Source organism: Delphinus delphis, chromosome 6 (genome assembly GCF_949987515.2).
Source record: "Delphinus delphis chromosome 6, mDelDel1.2, whole genome shotgun sequence".
NCBI lineage: Eukaryota > Metazoa > Chordata > Mammalia > Artiodactyla > Delphinidae > Delphinus > Delphinus delphis.
The window spans coordinates 87,319,934-87,346,547 of NC_082688.1; the positions used below are offsets into that span (position 1 = coordinate 87,319,934).

Consider the following 26,614-nt stretch of genomic DNA (forward strand, 5'->3'; position numbering starts at 1 on the left):
CTAGTCTGTCACACAGAGTGAAGTATGTCAGAAAGAGAAAAACATATACCATATGCTAACACATATATATGGAATCTAAAAAAAAAAAAAGGTTCTGAAGAACCTAGGGGCAGGACAAATAAATAAAGACATAGAATTAGAGAATGGACATGAGGACATGGGGAGGGGGAATGATAAGCTGGGATGAAGTGAGAAAGTGGCATAGACTTATATATACTACCAAGTGTGAAATAGATAGCTAGTGGGAAGCAGTCGCATAGCACAGGGAGATCAGCTCGGTGCTTTGTGACCACCTAGAGGGATGGGATAGGGAGGGGAGGAGGGAGATGCAAGAGGGAGGAGATATGTGGATATATGTATATGTACAGCTGATTCGATTTGTTATAAAGCAGAAACTAACACACCATTGTAAAGCAATTATACTCCAATAAAGATGTTAACAACAACAACAAAAAAGAAATTCTGCAAGCCAAAAGGGAGTGGCAGGACATATTTAAAGTGATGAAAGGGAATAAACTACAACCAAGATTACTGTACCAAGCAAGGATCTCAGTCAGATTTCACAGAGAAATTAAAACCTTTACAGACAAGCAAAAGCTGAGAGAGTTCAGCACCACAAAACCAGCTTTACAACAAATGCTAAAGGACCTTCTTTATGCAGGAAAGACAAGAGAAAGAAAAGGCCTACAAAAACAAACCCAAAGTAATTAAGAAAATGGTAAAAGGAACATACATATTGATAAGTGATAAATGTAAATGGATTAAATGCTCCAACCAAAAGATACAGACTGGCTGAATGGATACAAAAACAAGACCCATATATATGCTGTCTACAAGAGACCCACTTTAGACCTAGGAACACATACAGACTGAAAGTGAGGAGATGGAAAAAGATACTCCATGCAAATGGAAATCAAAAGAAACCTGGAGTAGCAATAGTCATATCAGACAAAATAGACTTGAAAATAAAGACTAAAACAAGAGACTAAGAAGGACAATACATAATGATCAAGGGATTAATCCAAGAAGAAAATATAACAATTGTAAATATTTATGCACCCAACATAGGAGCACCTCAATACATAAGGCAAAGGCTAACAGCCATAAAAGGGGAAATTGACAGTAACATAATAATAGTAGGGCACTTTAACACCCCACTTGCACCAATGGACAGATCATCCAAAATGAAAATAAATAAGGAAACACAAGCTTTAAATGACACATTAGACCAGATGGACTTAATTGATATTTATAGGACATTCCATCCCAAAACAACAGAATACACTTTCTTCTCAAGTGTACATGGAAAATTCTCCAGGAAGATCATATCTTGGGTCACATATCAAGCCTTGGTAAATTTTAAAAAATTGAAATCGTATCAAGTATCTTATCCAACCACAATGCTAGGAGACTACATATCAATTACAGGAAAAAACCTGTACAAAACACAAACACATGGAGGCTAAACAAAACGCTACTAAATAACCAAGAGATTACTGAGGAAATCAAAGAGGAAATCAAAAAATACCTAGAAACAAATGACGATGAAAACCCGACGACCCAAAACCTATGGGATGCAGCAAAAGCAGTTCTAAGAAGGAAGGTTATAAAAATACAATCCTACCTCAAGAAACAAGAAAAATCTCAAATAATCAACCTAACTTACACCTAAAGCAATTAGAGAAAGAAGAACAAAACAAACCCAAAGATAGCAGAACAAATCATAAAGATCAGATGAGAAATAAATGAAACAGAAGTGAAGGAAACAATAGCAAAGATCAATAAAACTAAAAGATGGTTCTTTGAGAAGATAAACAAAATTGATAAACCTTTAGCCAGACTCATGAAGAAAAAAAGGGAAAGACTCAAATCAACAGAATTAGAAATGAAAAAGGAGAAGTAACAACTGACAATGCAGAAATACAAAGGATCATGAGAGATTACTACAAGCAACTATATGGCAACAAAAGAGACAACCTGGAAGAAATGGACAAATTCTTAGGAAAGTACAACCTTCCAAGACTGAATCAGGAAGAAATAGAAAATATGAACAGACCAATCACAAGCACTGAAATTGAAACTGTGATTAAAAATCTTCCAACAACAAAAGCCCAGGACTTGATGGCTTCACAGGTGAATTCTATCAAATGTTTAGAGGAGAGCTAACACCTCTTCTTCTCAAACTCTTCCAAAATATAGCAGAGGGAGGAACACTCCCAAACTCATTCTATGAGGCCACCATCACCCAATACCAAAACCACACAAAGATGTCACAAAAAAAGAAAAGTACAGGCCAATATCACTGATGATCATAGATGTAAAAATCCTCAACAAAACACTAGCAAACAGAATCCAACAGGACATTAAAAGGATCATACACGACGATCAATTTGGGTTTATCCCAGGAATGCAAGGATTCTTCAATATATGCAAAACAATCAATGGGATACATCATATTAAAAACTGAAGGATAAAAACCATATGATGATCTCAATAGATGCAGAAAAAGCTTTCAACAAACTTCAACACCCATTTATGATAAGAACTCTCCAGGAAATGTGCATAGAGGGAACCTATCTCAGCATAATAAAAGCCATATATGACAAACCCACAGCCAACATCATTCTCAGTGGTGAAAAACCAAAAGCATTTCCTCTAAGACCAGGAACAAGAAAAGGTTACCCACTCTCATCACTATTATTCAACATAGTTTTGGCAGTTTTAGCCATGGCAATCAGAGAAGAAAAAGAAATAAAAGGAATCCAAATCAGAAAAGAAGAAGTACAGCTGTCCCTGTTTGCAGATGATATGATACTATACATAGAAAATTCTAAAGATGCTACCAGAAAACTACTAGAGCTAATCAATGAATTTGGTAAAGTAGCAGGATACAAAATTAATGCACAGAAATCTCTTGCATTCCTACACACTAACAGTAAAAAATCTGAAAGAGAAATTAAGGAAACACTACCATTTACCATTGCAACAAAAAGAATAAAATACGTAGGAATAAACCTACCTAAGGAGACAAAAGACCTGTATGCAGAAAACTATAAGACCTTTCTAAAAGAAATTAAAAAATGATACAAACAGATGGAGACATATACCATGTTCTTGGACTGGAAGAATCAACATTGACCATACTACCCAAAGCAATCTACAGATTCAATGCAATCCTTATCAAACTACCAATGGGATTTTTCACAGAACTAGAATAAAAAATTTCACAATTTGTATGGAAACACAAAAGACCCCAAATAGCCAAAGCAATCTTGAGAAAGAAAAATGGAGCTGGAGGCATCAGGCTCCCTGAGTTCAGACTATACTACAAAGCTACAGTAATCAAGATGGTATGGTACTGGCACAAAAACAGAAATACAGATCAATGCAACAGGATAGAAATCCCAGAGATAAACCCACACACATATGGTCACCTTATTTTTGATAAAGGAGGCAAGAATATACAATGCAGAAAAGACAGCCTCTTCAATAAGTGGTGCTGGGAAAACTGGACAGCTACATGTAAAAGAATGAAATTAGAACACTTCCTAACACCATACACAAAAATAAACTCAAAATGGTAAAAGACCTAAATGTAAGGCTATCAAACTCTTAGAGGAAAACAAGGGAAGAACACTCAATGATGTAATTCACAGTTAGATCCTTTTAGACCCACCTCCTAGAGAAATGGAAATAAAAACAAAAATAAACCAGTGGGATCTAATGAAACTTAAAAGCTTTTGCACAGCAAAGGAAACCATAAACAAGACCAAAAGACAACCCTCAGAATGGGAGAAAATATTTGCAAATGAAGCAACTGACAAAGGATTAATCTCCAAAATTTACAAGCAGCTCATGCAGCTCAATATCAAAAAACAAACAACCCAATCCAAAAATGGACAGAAGACCTAAATAGACATTTCTCCAAAGAAGATATACAGATTGCCAACAAACACATGAAAGGATGCTCAACATCACTAATCATTAAAGAGATGCAAATCAAAACTACCACACCGGTCAGAATGGCCATCATCAAAAAATCTACCAATAAATGTTGGATAGGGTATGGAGAAAAAGGAACCCTCCTGCACTGTTGGTGGGAATGTAAATTGATACAGTCACTATGGAGAACAGTATGGAGGTTCCTTAAAAAAATAAAAATAGAACTACCATATGACCCAGCAATCCCACTACTGGGCATATACCCTGAGAAAATCATAATTCAAAAAGAGACATATATCACAATGTTCATTGCAGCACTATTTACAATAGCCAGGACATGGAAGCAACCTAAGTGTCCATCAACAGATGAGTGGATGAAGAAGATGTGGCACATATATACAATGGCATATTACTCAGCCATAAAAAGAAACGAAACTGAGTTATTTGTAGTGAGGTGGATGGACCTAGAGTCTGTCCTACAGAGTGAAGTAAGTCAGAAAGAGAAAAACAAATACCATATGCTAACACATATATGTGGAATCTAAAAAAAAAAAAATGGTTCTGATGAACCTAGGGTCAGGACAGGAATAAAGACTCAGATGTACAGAATGGACTTGAGGACGGGGAGGGGGAAGGGTACGCTGGGATGAAGTGAGAGAGTAGCACTGACATATATACACTACCAAATGTAAAATAGCTAGCTAATGGGAAGCAGCCACATAGCACAGGGAGATCATCTCTGTGCTTTGTGACCACCTAGAGGGTTGGGATGGGGGGGTAGGATAGGGAGGGTGGGAGGGAGGAGCAAGAGGGAGGGGATATGGGGATATATGTATATGTATAGCTGATTCACTTTGTTATACAGCAGCAACTAACACAACATTGTAAAGCAATTATACTCCAATAAAGGTGTTAAATAAATAAATATTAATTAATTTTAAAAATGCAGATGACTAAACAGCATGGTCCCAATTGTTCTTTTAGATGTGATGATTAGAAGAAAAATGTTTATAAGAATGTACACCAAAATGTTAATAATGTTTTTATACTGAGGTGGTGGGATTTATGAGCTCGTTTTTTTTTAAATTTGCATCTTTGTGCTTTTCTATATTTTTAAAATTTCCACAATGAACATGTATTACTTTTGTGACTAAAAATCATTAATATGAATTAAAGTCCACCAAAACTTGAAGAACCGGTTAGATGATAGCACTTTTATTAAAACTTTCCTGATCTTCCCAGTGGCTGAATCAAGCCTCAGCTAGGAAAGATGCATTCCAAGCTCACTCACATGTTTGTTGCCAGATTAATTCCATCCCCGCCACACACACACACACACACACACACACACACACACACACACACACACAGCTGTTCCTTGACATGTGGGCCTCTTAATAAAACAGCTCAGAAAATGGTAGCTTGCTTCATCAGATCAAGCAAATGAGAAGAGTCAGAGAGAGAAAGAGAGAAGCCACACTCTCTTGTAACCTAATCTTAGAAGGAACCACCCATTACTTTTGCTGTATTCTATACATGAGAAGCTAGCTCACATTCTAGGTGCAGCCCACATTCAAAGGGAGGAGATTATACAAGGAAGTGAATATAAGAGGCAGGCATTGTGATCCATTTCAGAAGTTACCCACCACATGTACATACTACATGATGCCATTTAGAGGCAAACCTAATCTTCAGTAAAATAAATCAGAACACTGGTTTCTTGGTAGAGGACATAAGGAACTTTTCCATGGTGATGAGGATGTTCTATATTTTGATATGTGTGTTCATGGGAGTACAACTTTATCAAAACTCATGTACAGTACACTTAAGGTCTGTGTAATTTATTGAATGTAAATTGTACCTCAGTTTAAACAAATTTTATCTTACATTTTTTTTTAAAGGGTGGATAACTTAGCCTTCCATATTACCAGAAATGGAAGTATGTAGTAGTTCACTTGTGTGCTTGATTTTAAACCAAAGTTCCCACCTTTACTCTTTTTTTTTTTTTTTTTTCTGTGCTGGGCCAGATCTTAGTTCCCCAACTAGGAATGGAACCCGTGCCCCTTGCAGTGGAAGCACAGAGTCCTAACCACTGGACTGCCAGGGAATTCCCCTACGTTTACTTTTCAACATCAAAAAATGTATTCAACTCCACTTAATAGATTGAGAAATTACCTGTCAATATCTGACTATGAATTCAGAAAAGACTTAAAATAAATTCGTATTTCACTATTCACAAGAGTACCTCAATGTATTTGAAAATTAAATTCTTCAATGTGGAGACCTGTTATTTTTTCCAGTCTGTTAGCTGTTTTCTTCCCACTGAAGAAATGCAACTGAATGTGTTATGTTATTATAGCAATAAACATTAACTTCAATGTAAAGCTTTTAAATACTTTTTTTTATCTTTTAAAAATTTTTATTACACTTTTTATATTTTAAAAACAACTGTATAAGCTGGAAAGTCACCATAAGTATACTTACATCAGCAAATTTTTTTAATGTTTGATTTTTTTTATTGAGGTATAATTGACATATAACATTATATTAGTTTCAGGTATACAACATAATGATTCAGTATTTGTACACATTGCAAAATAATCTATCACCATACATAAGTTACAAAATTTTCAAAAATTTTTTTCTTATGGTGAGATCTAGTCTCTTAGCAACTTTCAAATATGCAGTGCCATATTATTAACTATAATCACCATGCTGTGCATTACATCTCCATAACTTACTTATTTTATAACTGGATGTTCTTATACCTTTTGACCCCATTTCACCCACCCCCACCCCACCACCTTGACAACCACCAACATGTTGGCTGTAAACACATTATTTTTAGAGTTCAATAAATGGTACCAAAAAATTTTCCTTGCCATACATGTCTAGCAACTCTACATAGTATGGAGATAAAACAGTTTGAGAACTAGGCCTCTAGAACTGGAATCAAAAACTCAAATGCCTACAGTCAAGGCAGAGAAGTAACACAAATTAAGGAAGTAGGCCAGACACCTTAATATTCTTTCAACACAGGCACAGAGTAGGTATAATTTCTATTTCCACAAACAAGTAACAAACGTTGGCTCTCTTGATTCAGCTATCATTTTCCTCCTATCCTCTCAACTCTGTTTGAAGGAAACAACACTACAAGCACACTGGTGGAAGGCCAACACAGCCACACCACTGGCGACACGGAGAATGGTGGAGAACATGGCAAAATTAAAAGTGCCCCCTCGACCTCAGTGCCAGCTGAGTGTTGTCCTGTGGAAATTCTGGCCCAGCTGGCAGGTTGTGATTTCTTTCAACTGATGCTAGAAATCTAGTTTCTAATGTGAAATTTCTCAATTTTTATAAAAAATTTTATTTAAATGACAGAGCAATATAAAGCAACAAACTCAGAAAACATTTTAACACTGCATAGACCTAAATAAAACATATCTCTAATCTCTAATTGCCCTTAGGACAATTTCCAGAGACCTTAAACGGTTTTTATAGTTTTTTCTACTTTCTCTCGTCTCACCGGAGAGTGGGCCCACAGAGCATCTCATGCTGCCGTCCCACCTTTCCATAGACTTAACATCACGCTTCAGGTAAGCAGAATTTGAAGAACAAGGTTGGGTACTGTGACACAATTGACGAGACACATCTCTGTTCTGATCTTTGAGTGAAGAGGATGTGGCAGTGAAGCCTAGGTATCCTGTCCCATTGTCTCTCCCTTCCCTTCCTTTTCCCTCCCTTTTCCTCCCCTTCCCCTCCCCTCTCCTCCCCTTCCTTTCCCTCTCCCTCTTTCTCCCTCTAGCTGCAGACAGTTGACCACACTGGCTGGAGGATGATACCTTCCCACCAGGTAGCAGATGTAAAAATTTCCCCAGGCTTATCTATACCCATCTAGGAGCAAGCCTCCACTGGTACTAAGGCCAAAAATGGAACAACTTCCGGCTTCCCTGGTGGCGCAGTGGTTGAGAGTCCGCCTGCTGATGCAGGGGACGCGGGTTCGTGCCCCGGTCCGGGAAGATCCCGCATGCCGCGGAGCGGCTGGGCCCGTGAGCCATGGCCGCTGAGCCTGTGCGTCCGGAGCCTGTGCTCCGCGACGGGAGAGGCCACAACAGTGAGAGGCCCGCGTACCGCAAAAAAAAAAAAAAAAAAAAAAAAAAGGAACAACTTCTTGAGGAAACATATTAATCTGGAATTTTTTCTTTCTCTCTAAGGCAGGGGTCCTTACTTTTTTCAGTGCCATGAACTACAACAGTAGTCTAGGGATGGCTACAGCCTCCTTCTCCAAATAATGTTTTTAAATACATGAAATAAGATACATAAAATTATAAAGAAAACCAGTTACCATAAAAAGTTACTGCAATATTTTCTAAATATGATGTACTAAAAATATTCTTCTTTATGAACATATTAAATAACAAGAACTAGTGGAGGCACTAATAACTACCAGAATACTGAGCAGCACATAAATGATTTTCTACAAAAACTATAAAGTGATATGAAAGTATTTCAATTTCTATTGATAACAAAGTCACAAGCACAGCCAATATTACTGTGGTCTTGCCTACATTCAAATGAAAAGAAATGCTAAATTTTGGTTAGGGAAAATCTAGATGTATTCTTTCCCCATCCAAGTTCACCAGCCCACTAAATTCTGTGAACCCCTTGGTACTAAAAATATGGTCTGGGCCAAAAGTCTGGGGTAGTGCTTCTCCAATCACCTGGGTTAAAATGCAGATTCCTATTCAGTGTGTGCACCCCGATATTCTGCATTTGTCACAAGCCCCAGGTAATGCGATGTTCTGGTCCAGGTCACAATGCAGAGAAAAGGTTCTGAGGCTTATCATGGGAGACCCCAACCTGGAGTGGAGGTGAGAGTCAGAGGCACACAGATGGTATTCCCTGACCGTGGGAGTCCCCAGGAATGGCTTGGGGTTTCTGGTTTCATCCTAAAAAGGCATGCTTTGTTTTACCATGTGCTTCAGTATTTAATGACAGAAAGAGAACTTGGACATTCTGAGCGCTGGGTGTCCTCAGTTTCCCAAAGCTACCACGGAATAGCAGCTACTGGTCAGCTAAATCGCTGACCCTTGGCAAGTCCCAGCACTCAAAATGTATGCACAGGTACACATATCCATTCACAGAAAACAGAAATTACTCACAAGTCATAAAAATGACTCACCAAGACTGAAAAGTTGACGCGATGATGCAAAAGGAAAAATGTCACTAAAGTCTCTGAAAGTATTGACGTATGTACGTTTGCCATTTTCCTGAGAGCACAGAAAACATATATAAATTAAAATAATATGTAATATATAAATATACAATAATAATAATATATAAAATATATAACTCTTCTCTAAACTAGGTTTCATTCTTTAGGCAAACTTAGCTGTCACAAAACTCCAGTGCCCCTGTACTTGTACTTATATATCTAATATATAGAAAAATATTAAAACAGCAAGAAAAAGTCCAAGTTAACAAATGTCACTGTTTTTAGCAGTAAAATAGCCAGACGTAAGCAAAATATCAAGAATATTAAACTAATTTTCCTTGTTCCATCCAGAATAGTTGTTTTTTTTTGCGGTACGCAGGCCTCTCACTGTTGTGGCCTCTCCCGTTGTGGAGCACAGGCTCCGGACGTGCTGGCTCAGCCGCCATGGCTCACGGGCCTAGCCGCTCCACGGCATGTGGGATCTTCCCGGACCGGGGCACGAATCCATGTCCCCTGCATCGGCAGGCGGACTCTCAACCACTGCGCCACCAGGGAAGCCCCAGAATAGTTTTTATGTTTTTGTTTTTTTTTTAAGAAATCCAGAGACCTGGGGCACTGGGCTACATTTCTTCTTTAGCCTCCTTGGAACTCATGGATCCCTTTTGCACCACCTCTCTGCATCCAGCATTCTCAGCTAACCTTAATTCAAAAGCCAGATTGGCACTACCATCAACCTCCCACCACGGGAATCTGGTTCTGTAGAGGAAGAGCAGAAACTGCAAGTTTCAACCCAGCTGCAAGGACTGCCGGGCTGTTCTTAGGGTGCCCTCTGCTGGCCACACATAGAAGCAGAAGTCTTTCCACACTGGTAAAAAGAAAGGGTCATTTAAGGCCAAGTATTTGAAGTGACTGTAAAAGAAAAACATTTAAGTAAGAACCCCATTCCAAGGCATTCTGGCTATTAAAACAAAAGACTGACCATGTTAAGACTTTAGAAAAACACAAAAGCATCTTCCTTTAAGAATTCTAAAAATGAAAATTAGAAAAAAAATTTTTGCAAGAAAGCAAATCTTGGTTTTGTTTGTTTAATATTTATTTATTTTGCTGTGCCGGGTCTTAGCTGCGGCACGCGGGATCTTCGCTGAGGCATGAGGTATCTTTAGTTGGGCATGCAGGTTCTAGTTCCCTGACCAGGGAATGAACCCAGGCTCCCTGCATTTGGAGTGTGACGTCTTAACCACTGGACCACCAGGGAAGTCCCTGTTTTTGTTTTGTCGCTGAAAATGAGTTGATGTTTACATTTTTCAAGTCTTACCACTTTTGGTCCCTGGGTTTCAGAAATGATGTTGATGATGCAAGAGAAGGTGGTTACACAGTTTGGGAGCCCCAAGGTAATACTCTAGAAGCCTTTTAAAAGTAAACTGAGGGCTTCCCTGGTGGCACAGTGGTTGAGAGTCCGCCTGCCGATGCAGGGGACACAGGTTCATGCCCCGGTCCGGGAAGATCCCACATGCCGTGGAGCAGATGGGCCTGTGAGCCATGGCTGCTGAGCCTGCGCGTCCGGAGCCTGTGCTCCGCAACGGGAGAGGCCACAACAGTGAGAGGCCTACATACCAAAAAAAAAAAAAAAAAAAAAGTAAACTGAAACAGGGGGCAGAGTCAAGATGGCAGAGTAGGAGGACATGGAGTTTTTATCTCCTCACAGGCAGCCTTCCAAGCAAGCACCTACTGGGCACTTGTGGGAGACTTCGGACACCTAAAGGGACGGGAGGAATCCCCATGCAACCAGGTAGGACGTGGAAGGGAAGAAGCAAGGGGAAGAAGGGTGGAGGCAGGATTGGACCAGTGTCCCTGATAGAGGGACTGCAGGAGAAGAGATATTCCCCCACTCAGAAGGGCCCACTCACAGTGAGGGGATCAGCAGGAATGGAGAGGGACCTTTGAGGGATCATGGGATCAGAGGGGAAAGTGGCCAGGATCTCCCTTGCATGCTTAGGCCCCAGCAAGCCTGCTGGGGTCCCAGGCCCAGGTGTCCCCAAAGCCCACTCCGGCCACATGGGTCCTGGGCCTGAGGCCCCCTCAAAGCACCCTCTGGCAATACAAGTCCCAGGCCTGAGCCCCATCCCCACCAAGGCCTCCTCTGGCTCTACAGGTCCAGGAGGGTCAAGCGCTGTCCCCCTTCCAAGGCTCCTCCTGCTGTGCTGGCCCCTGCGGGCATGCCTGTGGAGGCCTGCACCCCAGCTGGCCCGTGCAGGCACGTGTGCTCCAGGCCAGCTTCAGGAGCAGACGCTGGTGAAAGGAATGTGCACAGAGATGGGTTGATGTGCCGGGTCCTGAGGCCTAACTAGAGGTCTTTGAGGGCCTACTGGGGTGGTGGGGGTTGGCTGTGTGTCACCATGGGGGCAAGGACACAGAGCAGAGGCACCAGGGAATGTTTTTTTTCTTATTTTTTTTATTCTTATCTTTTAACTTTTTATTTTATTTTTTGCTATTGTGGTTCTGTTTTGCCTCTTGTTGTTATTTCATTTTCATTTCTATTTTTTCTAATATATTTTTTATTTTTCTAACTTTATTTTTTATTCTTTGTTATCATTCTGCTCTTTTTTGTTTGTTGTTGTTGTTGGTTTTCTTTTGCTGTGCCATGCAGCTTGCAGGGTCTTGGCTCCCAGGTTGGGGGTTGGGCCTGAGCTCCTGTGGTGGGAGTACTGAGTCCAAGCCACTGGACTAACAGCAAACTCAAGGCCCCAGGGAATATTAATCAGTGTGAGGTCTCCCAGAAGTCCTCATCTCAGCACCAAGATCCAGCTCAACCCAACTGCCTGCAAACTCCAGTGCTGGACATCTCAGGCCAAACAACCAGCAAGACAGGAACACAGCCCCACTCATCAAAAAAAAGTGAAATGACAAAAAAAATATGTTCTAGATGAAGGAGCAAGGTAAAAACCTATAAGACCAAATAAATGAAGAGGAAATAGGCAATCTACCTGAAAAAGAATTCAGAGTAATGATACTAAAGATGATCCAGAATCTCGGAAATAGAATGGAGGCACAGATTGAGAAGATACAAGAAATGTTTAACAAGAACCTAGAAAAACTAAAGAACAATCAGTGATGAACAACACAATAACTGAAATGAAAAATACAATAGAAGGAATCAATAGCAGAATAACTGAGGCAGAAGAACGAATAACTGAGCTGGAAGATAGAATGGTGGAAATAACTGCCAAGGAGCAGAATAAAGAAAAAAGAATGAAAAGAAATGAGGACAGTCTCAGAGACCTCTGGGACATACTGAATGCACCAACATTCGAATTATAGGGGTCCCAGAAAAAGAAGAGAAAGAGAAAGGGTCTGAGAAAATATTTGAAAAGATTATAGTTGAAAACTTCCCTAACATGGGAAAGGAAATAACCACCCGAGTCCAGGAAGCACAAAGAGTCCCATACAGGTCAAACCAAAAGAGAAACACACTGAGACACATATTAACCAAACTAACAAAAATTAAACTCTAAACTCAAAGAAAAAATATTAAAAGCAGCAAGGGAAAAGCAAACATACAAGGGAATCCCCATAAGATAATGAGCTGATTTTTCAGCAGAAACTCTGCAGGCAAGAAGGGAGTGGCAGGATATATTTAGAGTGTTGAAAGGAAAAAACCTATAACCAAGATTACTCTACCCAGCAAGGATCTCATTCAGATTCGATAGAGAAATAAAAAGCTATACAGACAAGCAAAAGTTAAGAGAATTCAGCACCACCAAACCAGCTTTACAACAAATGCTAAAAGAACTTCTCTAGGTGGAAACACAAGAGAAGGAAAAGATCTACAAGAACAAACACAAAACAATTAAGAAAATGGTAATGGGAAAACACACATTGATAATTACCTTAAATATGAATGGATTAAACACTCCAACCAAAAGGCACAGACTGGCTGAATGGATACAAAAACAAGACCCACATATATGCTGTCTACAAGAGACTGACTTCAGACCTAGGGACACATACAGACTGAAAGTGAGGGGATGGAAAAAGATATTCCATGCAAATGGAAATCAAAAGAAAGGTGAAGTAGCAATACTCATATCAGATAAAATAGACTTTAAAATAAAGGCTGTTACAAGACACAAGGAAGGACACTACATAATGATCAAGGGATCGATCCAAGAAGATATAACAATTGTAAATATTTATGCACCCAACATAGGAGCACCTCAATACATAAGGCAAATGCTAACAGCCATAAAAGGGGAAATCGACAGTAACACAATAACAGTAGGGGACTTTAACACCCCACTTTCACCAATGGACAGATTATTCAGACAGGAAATTAATAAGGAAACACAAGCTTTAAATGACACAACAGACCAGACAGACTTAATTGATACTTATAGGACATCCAAAAGCAGGAGAATATACTTTCTTCTAAAGCACACATGGAACATTCTCTAGGATAGATCACATCTTGGGTCAAAACTCAAGCCTTGGTAAATTTAAGAAAATTGAAATCATATCAAGCATCTTTTCCAACCACAACACTATGAGATTAGAAATCAATGACAGGTGTGGACTTCCCTGGTGGCGCAGTGGTTAAGAATCCACCTGCCAATGCAGGAGACACGGGTTCTATCCCTGGTCTGGGAAGATCCCACATGCCGCTGAGCAACTAAGCCCGTGTGCCACAACTACTGAGCCTGCGCTCTGGAGTCTGCGAACCACAACTACTGAGCCTGCAAGCCACAACTACTGAAGTCTGTGTGCCCTAGAGCCCATGCTCCACAACAAGAGAAGCTATCACAATGAGAAGCCCATGCACCACATCAAAGAGTAGCCCCCACTTGCCGCAACTAGAGAAGGCCCGCATGCAGCAGCGAAGATGCAACACACCAAAAATAAAAAATATATACCTAAAAAAAAAAAAGAAAAAAACCAAACACATGGAGGCTAAACAATACACTACTAAATAACCAAGAGATCACTGAAGAAATCGAAAAGGGAATCAAAAATTACCTAGAGAAAAATGACAATGAAAACACAATGACCCAAAACCTATGGCATGCAGCAAAAGCAGTTTTAAGAGGGAAGTTTATAGCAATACAAGCCTACCTCAAGAAACAAGAAAAATCTCAAATAAACAATCTAACCTTACACCCAAAGGAACTAGAGAAAGAAGAACATACAAAACCCAGGGTTAGTACAAGGAAAAAAATCATAAAGATCAGAGCAGAAATAAATGTAATAGAAACAAAGAAAACAATAGCAAAGATCAATAAAATTAAAAGCTGGTTCTTTGAGAAGATAAAATCGATAAGCCATTAGCCAGACTCATCAAGAAAAAGAGTGAGAGGACTCAAATCAATAAAATTAGAAATGAAAAAGGAGAAGTTACAACAGACACTGCAGAAATACAAAGCATCCTAAGAGATTACTACAAGCAACTATATGCCAATAAAATGGACAACCTGGAAGAAATGGACAAATTCTTGGAAAGGTATAACCTTCCAAGACTGAACCAGGAAGAAACAGAAAATATGAACAGATCAATCACAAGTAATGAAATTGGAACTGTGATGAAAAATCTTCCAACAAACAAAAGTCCAGGACCAGATGGCTTCACAGGCAAATTCTATCAAACATTTAGAGAAGAGCTAACACCCATTCTTCTCAAACACTTCCAAAAAAGTGCAGAGGAAGGAACACTCCCAACCTCATTCTACATGGCCACCATCACCCTGATAGCAAAACCAGACAAAGATATCACAAAAAAGAGAAAATTACAGACCAATATCAGTGATGAACATATACACAAAAATGCTAGCAAACAGAATCCAACAACACATTAAAAAGATCATACACCATGATCAACTGGGATTCATCCCTGGGATGCAAGGATTCTTCAATACACACGAATCAATCAGTGTGATACACCGTATTAACAAATTGAAGAGTGAAAACCATGTGATCCTCTCAATAGATGCAGAAAAAGCTTTTGACAAAATTCAACACCATTTATGATAAAAACTCTCCAGAAAGTAGGCATAGAGGGAACCTACCTCAACATAATAAAGGCCATATATGACAAACCCACAGCAAACATCATTCTCAATGGTGAAAACCTGAAAGCATTTCCACTAAGATCAGGAACAAGACAAGGATATCCACTCTCACCAATATTATTCAACATGGTTTTGGAAGTTTTAGCCACAGCAATCAGAGAAGAAAAGGAAATAAAAGGAATCCAAATCGGAAAAGATGAAGCAAAGCTGTCACTGTTTGCAGATGACATGATACTATACATAGAAAATCCTAAAGATGCTACCAGAAAACTACTAGAGCTAATCAATGAATTTGGTAAAGTTGCAGGATACAAAATTAATGCACAGAAATCTCTTGCGTTCCTATACACTAACAACAAAAGATTGGAAAGAGAAATTAAGGACACAATTCCATTTACCATTGCAACAAAAAGAATAAAATACCTAGAAATAAAGCTACCCAAGGAAGCAAAAGACCTGTACTCAGAAAACTACAAAATACTGATGAAAGACATCAAAGATGACACAAACAGATGGAGAGATATATCATGTTCTTGGATTGGAAGTATCAATATTGTGAAAATGAGTACCCTACCCAAAGCAATCTACAGATTCAATGCAATCTCTATCAAATTACCAATGGCATTTTTCACAGAATTAGAACAAAAAATTTTACGATTTGTATGGAAACACAAAAGACCCCAAACAGTCAAAGCTACCTTGAGAAAGAAAAACAGAGCTGGAGGAATATCAGGCTCTCTGATTTCAGACTATACTACAAAGCTACAGTGATCAAAATCCCTACAGTGGTAGCGACTTCCCTGGTGGCACAGTGGTTGAGAATCTTCCTGCCAATGCAGGGGACATGGGATATCCCTGGTCCGGGAAGATCCCACATGCCAGAGAGCAACTAAGTCCGTGCACCACAACTACTGAGCCCGAGTGGTCACAACTACTGAAGCCCGTGTGCCTAGAGCCCATGCTCCACAACAAGAGAAGCCACTGCAATGAGAAGCCCGTGCACCACAACAAAGAGCAATCCCCACTTGCTGCAACTAGAGAAAGCCCACGTGCAGTAACAAAGACCCAATTCAGCCAAAAATAAATAAATAAATTACTTAATTAAAAAAGAAAAGAAAAGAAAAGAAAGACAGTATGGTACTGGCACAAGAAGTATAGATCAATGGAACAGGGTAGAAAGCCCAGAGATAAACCCACGTACCTATGGTCACCTAATCTATGACAAAGGAGGCAAGAAAATACAATGGAGAAAAGACAGCCTCTTCAATAAGTGGTGCTGGGAAAACTGGATAGCTACATGTAAAAGAATGAAATTAGAACACTACCTAACACCATACACAAAAATAAACTCAAAATGGATTAAAGACCTAAATGTAAGACCGGACACTGTATAAAACTCTTAGAGGAAAACATAGGAAGAACACTCAATGACATAAATCACAGCAAGATCTTTTTTGACCCACCTCCTAGAATAATGAAAATAAAAACAAAAATAAACAAATGGGACCTAATGAAACTGAAAAGTTTTTGCACAGCAAAGGAAACCATAAACAAGAGGAAAAGACAATACTCAGAATGGGAGAAAATATTTGCAAACGAAGCAACTGACAAGGGATTAATCTCCAGAATATACAAGCAGCTCATGCAGCTCAATATCAAAAAAACAAACAACCCAATCAAAAAATGGGCAGAAGACCTAAACGGACATTTCACCAAAGAAGACACACAGTTGGCCAAGAGGCACATGAAAAGATGCTCAACATCACTAATTATTAGAGAGATGCAAATCAAAACTACAATGAGGTATCTCCTCATACTAGTCAGAGTGGCCATCATCAAAAAATCTACAAACAATAAATGCTGGAAAGGGTGTAGAGAAAAGGGAACCCTCTTGCACTGTTGGTGGGAATGTAAATTGATACAGCCAGTATGGAGAACAGTATGGAGGTTCCTTAAAAAACTAAAAATAGAACTACCATATGACCCAGCAATCCCCTTACTGGGCATATATCCTAAGAAAACCATAATTCAAGAAAACACATGCACCCCAATGTTCACTGGAGCACTATTTACAAACGCCAGGACTTGGAAGCAACTGAAATATCCATCGACAGATGAATGGATAAAGAAGATGTGGCACATACATACAATGGAATATTACTCAGCCATAAAAAGGAATGAAATTGGGTAATTTGTAGAGATGTGTATGGACCTAGAGACTGTCATACAGAGTGAAATAAGTCAGAAAGAAAAAACAAATATTGTATATTAAGGCATATATGTGGAATCTAGAAACATGGTACAGATGAACGTATCAGCAAAGCAGAAATAGAGACACAGACGTAGAGAACAAACGTATAGACACCAAGGGGGGAAAGGAGGAGTGGGATGAATTGGGAGATTGGGATTGACATACATACATAACTAATTAGATAACTAATGAGAACCTGCTGTATAGCACAGGGAAATCTACTCGGTGCTCTGTGGTGACCTAACGGGCAGGAAATCCAAAAAAGAGGGGATATATGTATACATATAGCTGATTTACTTTGCTGTACAACAGAAACTAACACAACATTGTAAAGCAATTATACCCCAATTTAAAAATAAACTGAAAAAATAAAGAACTCCTACAACTCAACAACAAAAGAACAAACAACCCTATTCAAAACTGGGCAAAGGATTTGAATAGACATTTCTCCAAAGAATATGTACAAATGGCCAACAAGCACATGAGAAGATGCTCAACATCACTAACCATCAGTGAAATGTAAATCAAAACTACAATAAGCGGGCTTCCCTGGTGGTGCAGTGGTTGAGAGTCCACCTGCCGATGCAGGGGACACGGGTTCGTGCCCCGGTCCGGGAGGATCCCACATGCCGCAGAGCGGCTGGGCCTGTGAGCCATGGCCGCTGAGCCTGCGTGTCCGGAGCCTGTGCTCCACAACGGGAGAGGCCACAACAGTGAGAGGCCCACGTACCGCAAAAAAAAAACTACAATGAGATATCACTTCACATCCATTAGCACACCTACTACTACTACTACCAAAAAAAAAAAAAAAAAAAGGAAACAAGTGGTGAGGATGTGGAGAAACTGGAATCCCCGTGCACTGTTGGTGGGAATATAAAATGGTGCAGCTGTGGTCCATGTGTTACCGTGAAAAACAAACGATGGGGTTTGGAGAGCTCCCAGTTCATGAACACACTGATGTGCTGGGAGCGGGGCACACCTGGAGGAGTCGTGAAAGCTCCAAACCATTTCCCACATACCTTGTCCTATGCATTTCTTCCCTTTGGCTGTTCCTGAGTTGTATGCTTCATAATAAACTGGCAATAGAGAGTAGAGCACTTCCCTGAGTTCTGTGAGCCATTCTAGCAAATTATTAAACCCGAGGAAGGGGGTGTGGAGACCCCAGATTGATGGTTAGTTGGTCAGAAGCACCATTCACAACCTGGGACTTGGGTTTGGCATCTGAAGTAGGGGGCAGTCTTGGGGAACTAAGCCCTTAACCTGTGGGCTCTGTGCTAACTCTGGGTACTTAGAGTCTGCATTTAATTGTAGGACCCCTAGTTGGTGTCCAAAGAGTTGGAGAATCGCTTAATGTGAGGGAAAGATCCCACACATTTGGCATCAGAAGTCCTCTGTGTATAGAGGAAACAAGTTTCCTTTTACTATCTGAAAGAACGGAAAGCAGGGTCTCAAAGACATATTTGTGCACCCATGTTCATAACAGGATTATACACAAACAACCAAGAGGTAGAAGCAATCCAAGTGTCCACTGACAGACGAATGGATAAACAAAATGCAGTATATCCATATGATGGAATATTATTTAGTCTTAAAAAGGAAAGAAATTTGGACACATGCTGCAACATGGATGAAACTTGATGATATTATCCTAAGCGAAATAAGCCAGCTACTGAAAGATAAATATTGTGGGATTCTACTTTTATGAGGTACCTACAGTAGTCACATTCACAGAGAAAGAAAGTAGAATGGTGGTTGCCAGGAGCTGGGGAAAGGGAGGAATGGGGAATTATTGTTTAATGGGTATAGAGTTTCAGTTTTGCAACATGAAAAAGTTCTGGAGATTGGCTACACAACAGTGTGCATATACTTAACACTACTGAAGTGTACACTTAGAAACGGTTAAGATGGTAAATTTTATGTTAGGTGTATTTTACAATTAAAATTTTTTAAATTTTAAAGTAAATTGAAACATGTCAACAGAATCATTCCTTCATTTGCTGCCCTGTCCATCTGGCTCAGCTTCTATAAACTTACAAAGTCAGAGCTGGCAGGGATTTGGAGACATAGTTCCATTTTAAAGATTAAAAAATGGAGGCGACAGTGGCAAGGTGACCTGTGAAGGTCTTGGTATGTTAGCAGTGAAGACAAGACTAGAAAGAAGAGCTCCTGACTGGCCCCCTCCAGACTGGGGCCCTACCCTGCACCACGACCCCAACGGGGACAGTCCGTTTCTTAACGGAGATGATAATAACTCTCATCCAAACCGGGGTTCCTTCCCACACACCACTGGTCTGGGGGGTCAGGCAAGCCCAGGAAAAAAATGTACCTTGGTTAAAGTCCCTATGATCTGAATTTCAAAGCCCCTGAACAAACCTGGAAGGAGAAGAGGAGAGAAATACGACCAACTTAAATGCTGACAGGGCACACTGAGTATTGTTTTTTCCATTGAGTTATTTTGTAATCTTTCCCAACATAAGCCTTGAAAGGAATATTACCCTTCAAGGCAGACTGAATAAATGACCTACTGTTTTTCTGCCTGTCTACAATAATATCACAGTATGAGGTATGCATATAAATTATTTTTTATTTTACTTTGATGATTGGGAAAAGATACCAACATATAAGATCAAATCAAAGCTAGCAAATAACTCTACTGGCAGTTAAGTGGCTGATTTTATTAAAATAAAGACATGTCTGTTTAAACCAAAAAAATGTTGCCGCTGGCACTCTGCTTTGGCTGGGACCTTTGAAATTAAGGCCAAGGTGCAGATAAGCACCCTCACAGCATCGGCCTCCTTTGAAGCACTCGCAGTACCTGGAACAGCACACAGATGTGCGGTCCACGCAAGTGCCTTGGAAACAATCCCTTTCACCAGTGGTTTATTTTGAGAAGATTCACTTTCAGCTGGTAAGGCTTTGCCCGGATACATATCTCAGGGCTGACGATGGCTCCTCAGGCAGCACATGATGTAGATTCTCTTTGCATTTTGCAGACATTCCTGTTGTGCCTTAACCAGGGGTGAGCGCCACAACCAAAACAGCTGGGAATATTCCCTCATTCCCGCCAGTCTGCAAGCCAGTCTGCAATTCTGCCCCAGGTTCTAGCCCTTCAAATCCTGAGGGATGTTTTCTTCGTCCACAGGTTGCTTAGGTTTTAACTGGCTGTTTAAAGTTAAAAAGGAGTATCTCAAGCCCCCTGCCATGCTGAAAGGAGAATAAAAAAGAGTGAAAATAAATTCCATAGATGATACAACCAACAGTTACTGACATCTTTACAAATACAGTCAACTTAATTTTTTTGATAACTTGGCTGTTTGTTTCTTTTTCTTTATTTTATTGAAGTATCGGTGATTTACAATGCAGTCAGCTTAATTTGAAGGGAATTATTGAGCCCCCTGTTTTACTTCCTCAAATTTGTGTATTAATCGATGAGAATTAACCCTCTTATTTACAAATCTGTGGGGGCAGAAAAAGAGCAGATCAAGTCTGATAGAGAAACTTGGAGAAAAAATAAGCCCTTGGTTATTACTTGAATAAACTATACAGTATTATCCTAAAATAGTGTCCCACCTCTGAGACCCCAAAATGCCTTTCAAAAGTATCTTAGTCACTCCTCCCAATATCCTTAGCACATGGTGCTTCAATGGAGCACAGATTTAGTGAGACCCATTCACAAAAGGAAGACACACAACTTAAGGGCTTTTCTGAGAGGGGGAAACAGAAAATTAGATCTCAACCCTTTGAATTTTCATTACATGGCCCCATGGTCCACATGAAAGAGTATGTCATAAAAAGAGATGAACTGAATGATTTAAGTGAATTTTATCCTAGAAATTGTAAAGTCAAAACACCTCCTGCTCTTTCACTTATAACAGATTAATCAGGCTTTTAAAAATTCATATTTTACTAAAATGAGTTCATTTAAAAATCCCACTTACCAAATATTTAACCCTACAAAGTTTAATACAGAGAAAATGTAGTCTCCACCTACTAACATTCCAATGTAGGCAACGGATACGTTCTGCAGAAAAAGAGAGGATTAATGATTTTAAAAGTAAAGGCTTTAGGGGGAAAACTCATATATATAGTGAAACCTGAAACTAAATATTTTAGTTACTTTTCAAAGAGACTCGCATATAGCAGGGGTTCATGGAATATTGAGTAAGTGGATAAAAACCATTACATACGGCTTTATAAAGAAAATGAAATAAACTACAGCACCATAATCACAGAAACTGCATTATCCATACCCTCTTCCAGTTAATACATAGGAAGAAGATGTAAGAGTTGGGTTGTAATCAGCTTTCCAGATTTCATCTCTTTACCATCATTGGGTAGTGAATTTTAATCATATTAGTCCTAAACTTGAACAAACTAAGACATCTGATAAATTACAAGCAGTACTCTGTCCAGTGTATTCTCAGAGGCCCTTGGGCAGCCAACAGAGAAGTCACCTGTTGAAGCACTCACTCACGGTAGGAGTTCACGTGAACAGAAACACAAAGCAACTGCAGAACAGAATTTAGAACACCTCCACCCTCCTATTCATTAGCGTGTGTTCAAATGCATGTACACACACGCAGCATACACACCAGTCCCAGAGTTAATCACCTTATAATTGAGCATAGATCTAGGCCGAAAACAGTTCTTCACAAGAATTCCCTTTCTTAGTCAGCAAGGTTCTCCCAGAAAACCAAACTGTAGATCACAAGGTATCTTAGCACAGAAATTTGGTATTTTTTTCAGCTATTTCACTTGGTTTTCCCAGACCATCCCTTCCCACCATTCCCAATTTAAGTCATAATTTGTCTCTTCCTTTTAAATGAGCAAGTCTTCCCTCTTTTTGTGGATTAGGAGATTAGAAGACGTAAGGAGGGGTTACCCAGGCACAGCTGAAAATTTCACAAGCCTCCTTTCTTACTACAGCACGGATAATAACAACAATAAAATCAAACAGTCAACTCCCCAATTTGGTTGTGCATTTCAAGGCTTCAACCACTTACCTTGATGGCTCCAACCACCGCCGTCGTCAGGGCCGAATTGTAATAGCTGCACAAAAGTGTGGAGTACATCAACAGAAACCTGGGGCAACGGAGAAAACACTTGAGTGTGCCTTACTGGTCTGGGTAATAAACAGATTAAGAAGAGCCAGTAAGTGACCCACACAGGCATTTTAAACAAATAAAAAAGAAAAACACACCATAAAGATTTAAAATTACCTACATCTTAAAACATCTCAATAATTCGATATTTTCAGCAAAATGGTCCAGTCGTGCATTAGCCAAACTGTCTACCTTAGATGTCCTTTTCATTTTGTCTGTGCATTTTCCATCAGTGTTTCCACAAAAAGGGGATAAGGACAATGAGTTTTTTTAAATGATCTGAAATCTTTCGTTTAACAGATGTTACAACAGTGGGTTTCAATCCTCTCTGTGCATCAGAATCACCTGGTGCACTTTTAACACCATGATGCCCGGCAGAGGGTCTCCAACTGGTTTGAGGTGGGGACCCAGCCATATGCCATATCAAAGCTCTATAGATGATTCTAATGTGCAGCCAGTTCTGAGAACCACTGGTGTTAGCAGGGAAAACCAGCAGAATGATTGCTAGCTTTGGACAAAGAAGATTTAAATAATGGATTCCACATGCCAGTGGTACTCCTGTACCTTATTACTAAAGTTAATCTGACAGGCATTCAACACGGACCAGTATATTGGCACTTGTCAACAAAATGACTACAGAATCATGACCAAACACCAGATAAGAAAATATACGTATACACAGGAATGTAGAATTCAATCAGAGATAAAGAAATATATTCATTTCACTCAAGTAGTAATGAAAATTAGCTGTAACCTAGGTGAGGTGCAAAATTTCATCCACTGGAATCAGGTGATTAAATGTTGAAAGAGGTTACAATAAAAACTGGTTGAGAATGAGACTGGAAAGATACTGAGAGAGCGTAAGATGTATTGGATTTTAAAGCTAAACACCAGTTAGAAGGCATGAGCTTGGGAATTGTACTCTAAGAAAGGGCTCAGCCCCTAAGCATTAGGGAGACTCCCCCTGGGGCAATTTAGCACCCAGTCGCAGGTCCAGGCCCAAACTTCTGATTGTTAATAACAGAATCTAGATCACAAACAGTAACCGTTTTTGTCCTGAGTATGTTCATCACCCGGGATGATAGAGAAAAAATATTAGCGATGACATACATCAAGCTGAGGAATAAACTCAATTACAAACAAATTCTGTAATCTTCAAAATAATGTCTGTCTTTGTTATTAAGGTAATTACAACAATTTGGCAAGTTAGAGACTCCAACATCCTGGTCTTTGTGGCTTGTATTTAAAATGTGCAATTGATATTAAATTTGTAATTTTCACTTGAATGGGGTAAGAAAATCTAAGTCTGTACACAGTATTCAAATGTTTAAAAGAAGCTGATTTACCACATTGCCAAGTTTGGTTTATTAGATTTCAAAGAGTTGCTAGGCTTGTAAAGCAACCTGGCCCATCAGCTTCTCTAGGGCCTTATTAAGGCTTGGAATTGCTGGAAAAATCAGGTAAATTACATTTGTAAATCACATTTTAAATGTTTAACTTTTTTTAATTCACTAAGTTGTAAACAAGACTGATTTACAGTAAATTACTTAGGAGATTTCAATCAGTTAAACTTGGGTTAACAAACCATTAATCAAATAATGAAAGTAAATATTCTTATGTTAGTATAAAAATTACTAGCTTTATAAATAGAGCAAGAATATTTATAAATTGGCTTAAGAAAATCTAAGTTTTTTAAAATTTTTACAATTTTAATAAATTCAACATTAATTCAGAGTCCCAGGGAACTATAAATAATCCAACTTATGCGTAAAATGAAAAGATTAAAAAACTCAACCTGGTGTTACTTGGTGCCTGCCCTGCTGGGCCTGGGTAGTAAGAGTATATAAACCCACAGCATCTGCCCTGGAGGAGCTAAGAGTCTAATAAAATAACAGAGATCACAACTCCCAGGAGGGGCCCAACCCAATTTCCAGGACACAGAAAAGCTTCCGGCAGGCTTCCTAAACTGGAGCGCAGCCTTAAACTTAGACAGTCATGAATATCCTTTATGTCCTATTTTTGCTTAAAATTTCCTACTCCAGGGTTTCCAATCATGCAATGTTTTGTTCATTCCACATTTTAGCGAAACCACCTTGGCCAATATCCATCTAGCATGAGTGTGGGCCACTAGGACACTCACCCACCAGCTGGGCTGAGCGAGGGGAGGAGTCCCTGTCTCCAGCCTCCTGGGGGAGTTTGAATTAGCGGCAGTCCTCCTAAGTGACAGATGGCATCTGACACAGGAACAGCCACTTTCTGCAGACAGAAAGGCTGCACTTCTTAGTATACCACCTGGGTGTCCCCAGAGAGGGTAACTATAAAATGACGAGGATCAAAGGAGTGTATTAAAACTTTTTCTAAGAAACATGATTTATTTCTATACGCAAATATGCACCTACACTGTCCTTTGGCTAAGACCAAGGTTCTGAATTAAAAGACCCTCCATTAACTCAATGCAAAGGAAACCACTTTTAACACCAAAAATGTCAACCTCCACATGACAGTTTTGATTTTAGCATCTGTGAATTAATAAAATGTAAAGATATTTAAAAGCACTGCTGAATTCTCAGTACATTTCTGCCATTACGTACGTATAAAATCGTACTTATCATCTGTGTACATTTGAAAACTAATGGCACATACAAAAGATACACATTTATTCAGACAACAGATACCAGCTGGTGTTTTGGCTTGTAGGGCCCCAAGGGATGGAGGTACCCATGTGAAAACCCCTGAACCAGAACCCTTGCTCAAAGGTTTCTTCCTGTTTCTGAAAAATAACACAAAAAATAACTGATTAACCCAAAGTTGGACGGCACACTCGTGGGAGTCACAGGCAGAACTCAAATGGCCTTGTTTACAACTTGTTGCTGGTTACCATTCCATGTACATGCATACAAAGAAGTCCAACACAAATGTTCAAATAATAAAATGTGACTTTTACACTCCTTCCACCAACCACAATTGTACCCAAGCACATTACTCTCTTATTTCAGATTTCAAAGAATTTCAAGTAATCTCATCTTGCCCATCTCTGGTAAGAACTCTCTCCTACCCCAGACCTCAGTGGTGTGCCAGGGAAGCCAAAGTCATGGGATAAATATGATCTATTTTCCTGGAGCATCGATTTTACGCTACAATGTGGTTTGTTGGGAAATGATGGAAATATCTACACTCTTTGAAGGTTCTGTCACTCCTGTGTCCAAGCAATCAGCAGAATCCTATTTTGTCTTGGACCCTACATCTTGGCAGGATCAGTGAAGGTTCAAAGAATAGAACATTTTTTATGCTGTGAGTAGGGAAAATTGATACATTTGTGTTTCTATTAAGGAATATATTACTGCTTCAGTGAGATCAAAGAGGCTGCTACTAGGGCAGAAACAGATTAGGATAATTGCCTCCAGGGCTTAGGGGCTGGTGCCAGATGCTGGTGTGAATGAACCAGAACCTGTCACTTCTCGGCAAGATTAAAAAGAACAGCAGAACTAGCTTTTTAAAATCTAGTTTGTCAACTTACATTTCAGTCTTATTTTACCTCTACCTGCATTAAATTATCGTGGCTCCCACAATCCAGTCTACCTGCCTGATGCAATTTCACTTCATCATATGCTTTATTTACAAACTCTTGATTACAAATAGCATTTCTTAAAGCTGAATCATTCACCATGACTCAGAAGAAAAGTCTGCTCTTTTCACCATTCCACTGGCTTCTTAACATACAGTTCTAAAGTGTTATAGTTTTTAAATTATATTTTCAACTCCGGTTAGAGGGTTGGTGGTCAGAGAAAGCAAATTTGAAATGCAAACTTGAAAGCAGTGAAAATAAGAAAGAAGCTGAGAGAGAGTTCTCTGGAGTCAAGGGTCGGAACACGCACATGTTAGTCCTGAGGCTCCTTGAGCATGAACCGAAGAGAAGGGACAGCCAGTTCCAGTTGTTCTGAAAAGCAAGGGTATGCTCAGAAGCTTACAATGGTTTCTATTACTGCAAAGAAGCAAGTGACCTAATCATCGTGTCCTCTGAGTGAGAAACTGTAAGAAAGCAGGATTC

At 39.5% G+C, this 26,614-nt stretch overlaps 1 protein-coding gene across 1 annotated transcript in view; it reads right to left on the reverse strand.

Annotated features, from left to right (window-relative positions):
- Nucleotides 1-20,113: 20,113 nt before the first annotated feature.
- SLC35D2 (solute carrier family 35 member D2) overlaps nt 20,114-26,614 on the reverse strand; it is a 53,744-nt gene continuing 47,243 nt past the window's right edge. Inside the window, exons 10-12 of the mRNA XM_060013518.1 lie at nt 22,468-22,546; nt 21,403-21,485; nt 20,114-20,668 (exon numbers count right to left, since the gene is read on the reverse strand). Coding sequence (XP_059869501.1) covers nt 20,566-20,668; nt 21,403-21,485; nt 22,468-22,546 — 265 coding nt within the window. The 3' untranslated portion in view covers nt 20,114-20,565. The remainder of the gene's footprint in view (nt 20,669-21,402; nt 21,486-22,467; nt 22,547-26,614) is intronic.